Raw genomic sequence first — 12,004 nt, 5'->3', positions numbered from 1 at the left:
ATATGGTGATACAAAAACTGTATCTCAAACTTGCTGACATACAGTGAGGTTAACCTCTGTGTTCTGTTCCACGACCCCAACCACCATGTGACATGAGGGAGTTATCAGAGGTCAAAATGAATGCCTGACTAGATTTTTTTTTAAAAAAGAAAGAATATTGTTTTAGGTATTTAAGTTTCTCTCTTTTTTTACTCATTAGATACAGATCAGACTAGTTTTAGAATCTGTTGCCAGTGAGTGACAATCTGTTTGCTCTGAGCAATGTCTTTTGATTTTGTTTTGGATGTTTGGATCTTTGTTCAAATCACATCTATTAGAAATTATTGGTACAGTAGATTAATGGTAGGCTAATTAGTAAGCGCCATCCAGTAGCACTTTAACCCCATTATACATTGAAACGATGATAATGCAGTGGCTCTAAGCTAACCTTTGTTCACAGCAGTATAAAGACAGGAAATGTTTTTTCCACATCAGTTCCTGTTGGTCACAGGGAGCCATGTATAAATGTTTAAGTGACTCTGCAATTTGTTTGCCAAATACTGAGTGATCTTTCAGACTTCTTGAATGGAGTACATAACAGTGTCGACTCACACTAGGTCTGAAGTTGCTGTGTCACTGTGACTAAGCACTCTGGCGCTCCTGAGTGATTTCCTTATCTGGATAGATGTGTGTGTGTGTGTGTGCGTGTGTGTGTGTGACTGACTACAGAGGCCTGAGTGAGGTGTGGCCAAAAGTCTACAGTACAGGCTATGTAGGAGTCATGAAAAGAATGTAGTGCCAGCACACTATACAGACTGTACTGTAGGCTACATTTACAAAGGAACCAAGGAACAAATGTGAGCTAAATTCAGAAGATCCAAGAAATGTTCTTTATTTTCACATCAGAGACAGGTCTGAAAATATGAGGGATTCTTCAAGACACATTTTCAGAAATCTGCCTGTGAGTTCTATCTTTCAACTCATCCGGTTTTATATGTAGCATATTATTAGAATCTAATCCAAACATTTGAGCCGAGTCCATTTAATTTTTAGCAGCGCCCCAAAATCCCAGTTTCAATGTTAGCTCTAAATTGTTAAGGCAGTGTGTTGAACTAAATGAGGTATGCTCCCTTTGGGAACATTTAATCATGTATGGGTAATGGCACTGCAGAGTTAGAGGTAGCATTTCTTAAAGAGCTTCCTGTGAGTTCTTAGCCCAACATTCGTCTTCTCTTTTCACTGGTTTTCAGTTGTTTTCCAAATGGATGATTTAGCAAATTATGACTCATGTTCACATCTACTGATGCAGAAGCTCTGACTGTGAGAAAGACATGTAGACCACCAAGGGGAAATTTGTTTTTCCTTCACAAGATGCGTTTTAAGACCAAAAGTCACATGCTTTAACGCGAGGACATCCTTTGTTCCTCATTCCTTACAGCCAGAGTCTCCCATGTGACCACACAAAAACAGAAGTGTACGCTTGATCCTGATCCCCATCTGAAAAAAAAATCAAATGTCCAAATGTCTGTTTCACATGTAGCTCAGTGTGTTACGCAATCTCTGCCCCTGCCATAACCTAAAATAATCCCCCCGTGCCCTCCTTCCTGAAAAAAGGAACATTAATTCAACTCTTCTTTAATCTCATTGCTCCCTGCTGAGTGCATCACTTCAGACTACTTCAGACTTCGGCTCTTCTTTAGGCCGTCGGGATCCACACGCTCTTCCAGACCACGGCCTGTCTCCACATGTCCTCCATGAGCGAGGGCTGGGGGAGGGTCCAGGGGGCTCCGCCGCCGGGTTTCCCCTCGTCGCCCTCACAGTGGAGCCACAGGCGCTTCAAAGGGCTAGAGCAGGTATGCTGCAGGAACTGACATCCCTAGAGAGAGAGAAAAAGAAAGAAACAAAGAGAGAGAGAGAGAGAGAAAGAGAGAGAAAGAAAGAAAGAAAGAAAGAGAGAGAAAGAGGATCAGTCTAAGTCTATAAAAATACATACCCTATGCTAGAACACAAAAGCAGGATTACGTTTTTTACTTTTTTTCTCTCAAAGGTTTGAAAGCCCGGGAGTCAAACAAATAGACTGGGCCATGGAGGGGCAAGAGTAAAGCAAGGAGTTAATGTCTAGCTGCTGTGGTCTCCTCAAATCCTCAATGAATTTGGACTCTACTTTGCGTGTTTGTGCAAGTCAGGGAGAATGCATCTGAAACATATTGATACAGGACAAGAGAGCACGGCTTTTTTCTGAGGTTCATTCCAGTTGTACTGTACGCAGAGTGTCAGATATGGTTTCACATGACTTTTATGGTTTCGTTATCAACCTTTTCCACGGGATATGCCTTCTGTTGGTCATGTACACTACGTATTTTGCAAGATCATAATGGCTAACATGGGGTGTACTTTGCTCCCACCAGATAGGACACAAGACATTGCGAAGGCAGAGAGGGCAGTAACAGGAAACTAAAAAAACACATTGAGCTAATGTTTTGTGCAACGCAATGACCAAGCTGAAAACTCCATGACGATGTGAAATCACACAGGTGGGTTACAGAGACTTACCTCCTTACTGCCCCAGTACCATATGGCCTGGATCACGCTGTGATTGGCTATCGCCTGTGTCAACTGATCTCTGCTTCCTGTGATTACACTAACCACGCCCCCTGGAAGATCAGAACTTTGAAGCGTCTAAAAGAAAGTCACAGGAAAAAATGTCCTCAAACATTCATATACACACATACTAACACATGCCCGTATACATAATACATATTTTGCCAACAGCATCACATGAAACACACCTGAATAAACTCCAGTGCGGGCAGTGGGTATTTCTCACTGGGCACCATCACAACAGCGTTGCCCATGGCAACTGCTGCCCCCATCAATGAAACCAAAGGCAAGAGGGGCCTAGAGTCAGGAAGCACCACGCCAATCACTCCAACTGGCTCAGACATGGACAGAGCAGAGCCTGACTGAGGGAGAAACTAACACAACAAAAGGACATTTGATTAAGAATAGATACTGTATAAACTTGACAAGACGTCTGTTGAGTTTGTGAAGCAACTAGAAAATGGTGGCTTACAGGCACTCCACACAAATCTTTGTCACAGCGAGCCGCCCACTCGTACAGCCTGGAAACGCTGAGGTCCACTTCCTGCGTGGCCTCCTCTGGAGAGAGGCCGGTCTGGGTTTGAATCGATGTGGCCAGTGGCTGCCTCTTCTGGGCAAGGAGGCCAGCTAGAGAGTAGAGGGACTGAGCACGTGCAGAAGGACTCTTCTTCATCCAGCTGCAGAGAGTAGAGCAGCATGATGAGTTTCAAATAGAGTACACACACCTTCCCCTTAAAACACACACACACACACACACAGACAGACAGACAGACAGACAGACAGACAGACAGACACACACACACTTCATCCTTCATATAGTGGCATAGTATTATGAATGTGTGTCAAAGTGCTTAACAGAGCCCTGCTTGAACTTGACCCCAAACACACATGCGCGCACAGACACAGACACACACACAGACACACACACACGCACACACACACTAGATTGACGCTGCCCAGGTCTCTGTTCTCCTGGGCAAAAAACACCTCTGTTTTCGTCAGGGCACGTGATCTGGGCTCACCCTGGCTGTGCCTTCATGGCTGCCTCCACAGCGTTCCTAACGTCCTTGCGTCCCCCATCAGGGCAGTGGGCCAGCACAGCGCCCTCCGGTGACAGGACAGACCTACTGCAGCCGGAGTCAGCTTTGCACGCACGCCCCGCGACCAAGTGGGAGTAGGAGCGAGGGATGCTACAAATGCAAAAACAGAGAGAGACCATGAGAGACAGACATAGAGAAAGAAAGAGAAAAAGAAGGAGAGAAAGTGGGCAGAATCAAAAGTTACTGTTTTACTCTAGTTCTTTACTGTTTTACTCAAGGGGACACCATCACCTAAATACACAAGTTGATGTTAAAACACACACACACACACACACACACACACACACACACACACACACACACACACACACACACTACTTTCTCTCTCTCTCTCTCTCCCTCTCCCTCTCTCTTCAACACACACCTGGAAGGGTCAAATCCCTCAGGTACGGACACCTTGGCTGCAGCTGCGCCAAAGCCTGCGTAGTCCAGGGCAGAGGGAGAGGAGCGGGGCAGGGGGGAGGAGTGGGATGGCCGCAGGAACTGGTACAGGCCCTGCAGGACACACAGCACTTCTACAGGTTAACAACAGTCAGGGTTCCCTTCCCACGCTTTCCTCAATGTCAAAATTAAGGACTTTTCTAGGACTCCCTAGGTCCTTGTCCTTCAAATTTAAAGACCCTTACACGGTCGTAAAATGTTATGTGTGGTGCAAAAGTGAGAGCTACAGAAAGCATTTGAGACTCCTAGCGGCAGATTCAAGCAGTTGTAGTTCTTGACTTGTGCAATACGAGAAAATAGTCACAGACCCAGATGATTAAATACTGTAAATGCATGTGGAAGAAAATGTTCTACAGATGTGCAACTCGTGTTGCATTAATTCACATAAAAGTTTACAAATGTACACAATTTGCTCATGTTCTCACATTTGTAAATACAGGTGTGCAAATGTGTTTTGCACCAAATATACTGAGGTAATGGTAGCAAAAATGTGAGCATAGGATGTCTTTTATTTGTGATGTGTGGCATGGAATTTGTGCACATTTGTACCGAGGACTTGTGAAGTCGTTACAGCTGTGGTAGAAGTAGGACAAACAAAATCTCTGTGACTTCAGATTTACTGATACACACATTTGTGACTTTTGGCTACAAGTACAAAATCTACTGCCACGAGTGCTTGTGAGCTCTGCAACAAAAACACCGTCATAGAGTGGTGCTCACCTCCCTTCCTCCGTCTGTGCAGCTGCCGCTGTGCTTCCTTCCTGAGAGCGAGAGCGAGGGGTCAGAGACGCCCAGGGAGTTCACCCACACGGTGCCCACTGCCAGGCTGAGGACAGAAGAGGAATGTCAACACTCTTCTCACAGAACGCCTTAGATTACAGTTAGCTTAATCAGTTAACAAATACTGTAAGCTTGCCTACATAACACATTTCGTACACAGAGCAAATTCAACGTCAAATTCAATGTGCTCTGAAAGACGATATGAAACTAAATGAGATTTAAACATTTGAACAGACAGGTCAAATGTTCAAATAAACAAACAAACAGCTGGGCAGCTGGAGTCAGACACAAGTAGCCTATACAATGAGGGGAGTTTAGCCTCTTTTTAAACACAGGGTTATGTAGGAAAGTTAGGGATGGCAAAAAGCATAAATTGGTGTTAAACTGTATTACTACTATGATTTAGATGTTGGTTAGTCAAAACTGTATTGGAGTTTGCGCTCATTCGTAAAATAAGATGTAAATTGTTAACCTATTCATTGCATGCCATTTTGAATTAAGAATCCGCACACTTCAAGTCTTTGAGCAAAAATAGCTTTACTGATTGCTAGCTTTCGGTCGTTAGACCTTCATCAGGCAGAGTCTGTAACTTAAAATATCCAGTCACTCTTAATCCTGCACCTCACACAGATGAGCGGTGATTTTTTACTTTTATGCCATTTTGAATTAAAATTACCTGCTCAGACTACTTACACTTATAGGGACATGTAAAGCAACAGTCAGTCATATCAAATCACCCCCGGAAATCCTATAATCAAAGAGGCGTGTTTGCAAACAGAAAAACACATCTCAGTGTACCTCTTGGTGGTCTCCAGAGCCAAAGTCAGGTCTTCTGTCCAGACGGAGGCAGCCTGGCCATGAGGGCTGTGGTTCCCTGGGAGACGACGACATATGTTTTTAATCAGACAACACTGCCAATGAGCTCGGCCAGACTTGTTTTGTCTCAAAGGAATAGTTTGGAATTTTGAATAATAGTTTCTCAGCCGCGGCGTAATTTTGTTTTGCTCTGGTTAGTAGAAGTACTGCCCGAAACGTAAACAGGGAAGCACACTCCATGCACTCCAGTCGGGAGACCTAGGTAATATAAGTTCGCCGCTGCCTACAGCTGACAAAGTGTAACTAATTTGCAATACAATGCAAGGTTAGTTTTATTTCTAACATGATTCTATCAACACAGACATCTACATCAATAGTCTGACGTTGTATATTATGATAGAGTACCCAGAGTAACTCCCTCTCCAGCACTGCGGAACGTTAGAAGGGGCAGTACAGGACCGGGCGCAGGGCAGATCACCGACTGGCAAGACGGGGCGACCCCAGACAGCAGGGTCGGCGGGTAGAGGGCACCGGACGGAGGTGGAGAACATGGCTGGATGATCTGAAACGCAGGCATGCAAAATAGAAGAGATTTACATGCACAATTGGCACGTTTACCAAAGATTTGCATCAACAGTATGGGTAACACATATAAAGTGAGGCTCGATGTGGACTCACTGTCGCCCCCTGTCCCACAGCCTCCTGCACTGCAGCGTCCACCAGAGCTCTGTGGGCGTCGGACTGCAGAGGGATACTCTTCATCCCGGCCAGGCGCAGCTTCAGGCGAGCCACCACACTCTCCTGCACTGACTCCTGCACGTACAGCACCCACTGGTACTGTGACACACAAAAACACAACAGCTTACACAACAGGGACACCGTGTGGCTGGATGTAGAGCTACATTTTCCCCCAGTAAACCCTGGATTTAGCAGGGCACACAGAACACCCTAAAAACGATACTAAAAAATACTTATTGTATTAAGTTATACTTAATTACATTATACTAATGAAGTCACTGAGCAGCATGAGAATATTAGATCTACGTATCATACATACTCCTGAGGGATGTTCAAGAACAGTTTTCAGTGGTAATGTGTAAATGTTGGAAACGCACATAGACTTTACACATTGCTTGATCCCATGATTATATCTAACGTATTTAAAATGATTATACCTCTCTCCTCTTTTTGAAGACTGTTTCCATGACGCCATCCACAGCGCTGTCAATGTCAGCAGACTCAAAGATAATGTATGGACACACAGAGTCAAGAGGAAGGGACAGAGAAACTGGCACCCCCCAACCTGCCGTCTGCCTACACAGTGTCTCTCCATCCTGAGAGAGAGAGAGAGAGAGAGAGAGAGAGAGAGAGAGAGAGAGAGACAGAGAGAGAGTTTGATGTGTGTGGAAGAAAAGAAGAACATGAATATTTGAAGAAATAATGATGAAGTAAACATCAGATATGTGCTAATGTGTACCACACCAGTGGATTGCCACAGAAACTCACCTGTTTGTTGCCAGTGTATGTTGCATATGCTACGTTGGGATTCTGCGCTACTTTGGCACCTAGAGACACATCACTTCCTGTAATCACATTCAGCACTCCAACAGGAAGTCCAGCTTCTCCAAAGAGCTGAGCCAATAGGAGAGAGGGAGGGGCCGTTGACATCCCAGGGACCACCACAACAGTGTTACCTGGCACGCAAAAGCACAGCTATATGTAAGTATCCCACTCCTACTGTACATCATCACCTTTTCTTACTTAGTAATCACTGCAATGGAAATATATGAATCGATATGGATTACACTGTTCATACACACATAAACTCTCAGAGCCATCAAAATGTCTCCACATTAAACCTACTGTAATTTGAGTGAATGTGTGTGTGTGTGTGTGTGTGTGTGTGTGTGTGTGTGTGTGTGTATGGGTGTGTGTGTGTGTGTGTGTGTGTGTGTGTGTGTGTGTGTGTGTGTGTAAAACTGCAGGCAGACTCACCCACAGCTAAAGCTGGTAAGACTTTGAGCCAGAGGGAATACAGTGAGGAGTCATCAGATCCAATCACTGCCACCACACCTAACAAAACAGAGATAAACATGTGAGCACCAGTACACACACACACACACACACACACACACACACACACACACACACACACACACACACACACACACACACACACACACACACACACACACACACACACACACACACACACACACACACACACACACACACACACACACACACACACACACACACACACACACACACACACACAGCTGAGGGGCTCCCACCTCTGGGCGTCCAGTCGGGGATGAGGGTGTCCCGGAGCTGAGCCCAGCTGGTGTAGTACTGGGCCAGTCGCACCAGCGCGGCAGGGGAGCAGGGAGACTGGGAGAGCTCGCAGAGCTCAGACACACACTGGCTGTGCTTCTGAACTGCACTCGCCAACCTGGAGAGAGAGAGAGAGACAGAGAGAGAGAGAGAGAGAGAGAGAGAGAGAGAGGGAGAGAGAGAGGGAGAGGGAGAGAGAATTAATAATTTAAATATGATTCTTTAAATCTACATTTGATAGAAATTACAGAACTTTATGTGGTGGCACCTTATTAAACATGTTTTCCAAAGTAAAATGTGTTATGGTACTCAAACCAGAACAACTAATGGCACTCTTACATCAGAATATTCTGAAAAGATTTTTCAAAGATCAACCTTCTCAAACCTTCTCACAACTAAAGACGAATCACAGATTTTTAGTCTCAGACTAATCACAGACTATGATTTTGCAATGAAAGGAATCTTGCAGTGTCACTATTTACAAGACTTCAATTAGATTCCTTTAAATTATTTCCCATTGTGCACTAGGTATCAATAGTAACTGAAACGATAGCCTTCTCATGTCAAAGTCATATTTTTGTGCTTCTGCAGCATTGTTTCATGTGTGACCTACCTAACCGTTAAAGACTTGTTCCATCACTGACTAATACAATCGACTAATAATTGATAAGAAACAATATAACAAATAATCATATAGGCTACGGCTGTATGCTACTTTGCCCCTTCCTGTTTGGTGCTGAAGAGATCACTATTGGTCTTTATATTGTTCATGTCACTATTTGCATGAAACACGACTAAACATGTTTGATAATGTTGTAAGACAATATCAATATGCCAAGACAAGAAAAAAACTGATTTGGACTTAAAACCGCTAAGATTGAAAGTAAAACTTCCATGATCTCATTCTGACTTTGGAAATTTAGTCAGTGAATGTGAAATCGCTTGAAAATCATATGGTGTAAGGCCTGCATTAGTTAAATGTGCTTCACTGGCAAGGATATGGCACAAGATTGACATGATGGGAGTTCTTCCCCCTTTTATATAAACCCATTGAACAAATACCGTATGTGTCTGTGTTAAGTTATTCCAATCAATGTTCAGGTTCTCAAGGTGAGGTTTTATTGGCATTCCAAAAAGACTAAGTGTGTACTTGGGTCTAGCCTAATACAACTGCAGATGCAGTATTGGGACTGGAAAACGTTAGAGTAAACTAGATTATCTGTGTTTGCTTTGAGTTTGACTGCATACTGAGGAGGCAGTTTCAAGTGCCTGAAGAGAAGGTTCACCTGCTTCCACATAAAGACTCTGTACTGGGGAAGTCCTAAATGCTCTGAAATCATTGATGATGAACAGTATCCCGCATCTCTATATGATTTCCTTGCAGACCGATAAACAATGCTCCTCTGGCAAATGTGAAATTATGATTTTGCAAAAAATATCCCATTGTAAACCTTGACAAGCTGACTGATTGGATCGGACCCTTTCAACCTCCCATCTGTGTAAAGTAGGAGCCAAAGCACTGTGTTGGACTTGTGGCAGCTGCAGCGAGATACATTCCTCAAGTACCAGGATCTTGTGCACCACTGACACAAGTTGCAGTTCACGGTAAACAAATCACTCCATTTGTCATCAATTACGAATTACAAATCAACAAGGGGTGTGCTATTGTGTGTGTGTGTGTGTGTGTGTGTTTGTGTAAATACGTGCTTACTCAGAAGTCAGAAGCTTACCTCAGGAAAGGTTGAGCCCTCTGGTGGCAACTAAGCTCACTCCACCCTTTGGCACACTTAGCTGCACTGGAGAGACAGGCACTCACATCCTCCTCCACTGCACACATCAAGCTGACCACCGTCTTGCCTGAAGACCCAGGAGAGCAGGGGAGAGTGAGTGAGTGAGTGAGTGAGTGAGTGTGTGTGTGTGTGTGTGTGTGTGTGTGTGTGTGTGTGTGTGTGTGTGTGTGTGTGTGTGTGTGTGTGTGTGTGTGTGTGTGTGTGTGTGTGTGTGTGTGTGTGTGTGTGTGTGTGTGTGTGTGTGTGTGTGTGTGTGTGTTGGCAAATCTATGCTGATTAAATAGAAAATATCAGTGGATGTCCGGAGTTCCCATCTAGTCATTTACAAATGTGCGTAAAAGTATGTCCCAAATCGATGATCAATTTACTTTAGCCTACTTTAGCCTTCTAATCTTGAGGTGTTGTGCATTTCACTTAAATGTAAAACAAAAGTAAAAGGCTAAAACCAGAAGTCTACCAGTGAGTGAGACAAAACAAACAAACAAACTGGAAACCAGAGATATGCTGGAGGGTTCTCCCTCAAGGTCATGTGATGGCATTTCTCACCTGTGGAGTCTGTTAGGCTGCGTGTCTGCCTGTCGGCTGGCCGGGCGAACTTCCCCTCCACAAACAGGCCGAGGGAACCCCTCTGCTGCTCCAGCCAGGACTAAGAGACAGGCAGAGGGAGGACTTTGAAGTGTGACTCTGGAGCACAAACATCCTTGGGTCTATTTACGGTAGTTAATAGCTTCATACTTGTGATTGAGAGCAAAATTATTATTAATTGAGCAAGATGCTCAAAATATAATACACTTCTATGGTAGTGAGGGTTTCTTCAGAAAACCGCAGTATTCAATACACACAAGCCTTAGTTTAGCCAGATCTGTAATAGACCCTAGGATGTTTTTACTCTGGACTTACACTCACTGGAGGGACTATTGCAATCGTTTCACTGTACATTAATTGATGTCACAGTCAACCACTCATAATACCCAGTGGTGTAAAAGTGCTCTCTCTCTGTCTCTGTCGCACGCGCTCTCTCTCTCTCTCTCTCTCTCCAGGTCAAAATGCAGTGAGGTACAGTGGTGGACTCAAACAAACTAAATGCACTGGACTTGTACGGGAATTTACAACCTTTTCATGCCAGAATTTACAAACCTTACAAAAAGGATTTTCAGACCAGGATCTATTGGCAGACACTTGTTACCACCTCCCTAGGTTAACCAATGATAAGTATCGTGGTGAATCTTTCACTCCGCCAGAAGCTCCACATTGAGCTGTCACAACAGTGAACTTTAAGCTCGATCCTTGGCCTGGCAGGCCACATTTCACAGAAAGTCGAGACTGGCTCAGTCCAATCGTGTAGCTGTGTTATAGCTGTTAGACATAACAAACCACTGAACCCCGCTGCAGTCTCACATGTCTAGCATGTGAGTTCACTCTGGATATGCTAATTACATTCTCGTGCGCATACTGTAAACTACCATTAAGGTAACGTTATACAGTAGCCTACTGAAAACTTCTTTGCGGTTAAAAACGTTATCTGTGATGCAAATCTATGTAATGGTTCCGTTATCAGCAGCAGCCAATGCGTGCCTGTTTGACATCTGTCATAAACTTTACCTGGGCAGTGGAGAAGCTCGAACTGGATGGTCCGTAATCCATTGTTTGAAAAATCTCGAAGACCGTTTTATTGGTGCTACCAGCCATAACACCTGTCCAGTTGATCCGTCAAAGTCCAAAGTTACAGAATAAAAAATATATTCTTAGACACACACATCTGATACATTGTGATCTGCACTAACAAAATCTGAATAGCAGGTGACCGAGTCAATTCAGTTAAACAGCACCAGACGAATGCATAGACTTTATTCACGAAATCTATTTGCAGAATTATTATTGAAGTTGTATTACAGACCTATAGGAATTACAGAACATACAGACCTTTTCCCACAAATACTGACAGTGATGCAGATCCCAAAGCGTGTCCCCAGTACGAAGCCGAGAACGTCTTGCGATTTCCTTCCTTCCTTCAGTAATTTCTCCGCCCACAAAATGTACCTCTCTCTTAAACGGCAAGTACAGAATTACCAAGCCATGCTCATCAATCTGGACACTGATTCAAAGTACATCATGGGTTAAAGTGATGCAGTGCTGTTTCAGAACGGGTGTATTTTGTAGTTG

At 44.1% G+C, this 12,004-nt stretch overlaps 1 protein-coding gene across 1 annotated transcript; it reads right to left on the bottom strand.

Moving 5' to 3' along the window:
* Positions 1-855: 855 nt before the first annotated feature.
* Positions 856-11,882, bottom strand: aldh16a1 (aldehyde dehydrogenase 16 family, member A1). Its single transcript, XM_062532167.1, has 18 exons — positions 11,765-11,882; positions 11,444-11,535; positions 10,388-10,487; positions 9,782-9,908; positions 8,012-8,169; positions 7,713-7,790; positions 7,224-7,411; positions 6,893-7,051; positions 6,396-6,554; positions 6,123-6,279; positions 5,700-5,775; positions 4,842-4,947; positions 4,045-4,175; positions 3,603-3,770; positions 3,053-3,257; positions 2,769-2,954; positions 2,533-2,658; positions 856-1,855 (listed from the first exon to the last, which is right to left on the bottom strand). The coding sequence occupies exons 2-18, from the start codon at positions 11,528-11,530 to the stop codon at positions 1,676-1,678; spliced, it is 2,391 nt and encodes a 796-aa protein (XP_062388151.1). The 5' UTR covers positions 11,531-11,535; positions 11,765-11,882; the 3' UTR covers positions 856-1,675.
* Positions 11,883-12,004: the final 122 nt, after the last annotated feature.

Source organism: Sardina pilchardus, chromosome 3 (genome assembly GCF_963854185.1).
Source record: "Sardina pilchardus chromosome 3, fSarPil1.1, whole genome shotgun sequence".
Taxonomy (NCBI): Eukaryota; Metazoa; Chordata; class Actinopteri; order Clupeiformes; family Clupeidae; genus Sardina; species Sardina pilchardus.
The sequence above is the reverse complement of the archived record's forward strand: the minus strand, read 5'-3'. Positions and strand labels throughout refer to the sequence as shown.

What these genes read in the sequence shown, in the direction of transcription:
- aldh16a1 (XM_062532167.1), bottom strand. Translation starts at nt 11,530, where the DNA reads ATGGCTGGTAGCACCAATAAAACGGTCTTCGAGATTTTTCAAACAATG. An exon ending in CAGCCTAACAGACTCCACAG is followed by an intron (nt 9,909 to 10,387) that starts GTGAGAAATGCC and finishes CTGGGTCTTCAG; the next exon opens with GCAAGACGGTGGTCAGCTTG. An exon ending in GCACAGACGGAGGAAGGGAG is followed by an intron (nt 4,176 to 4,841) that starts GTGAGCACCACT and finishes TGTGTCCTGCAG; the next exon opens with GGCCTGTACCAGTTCCTGCG.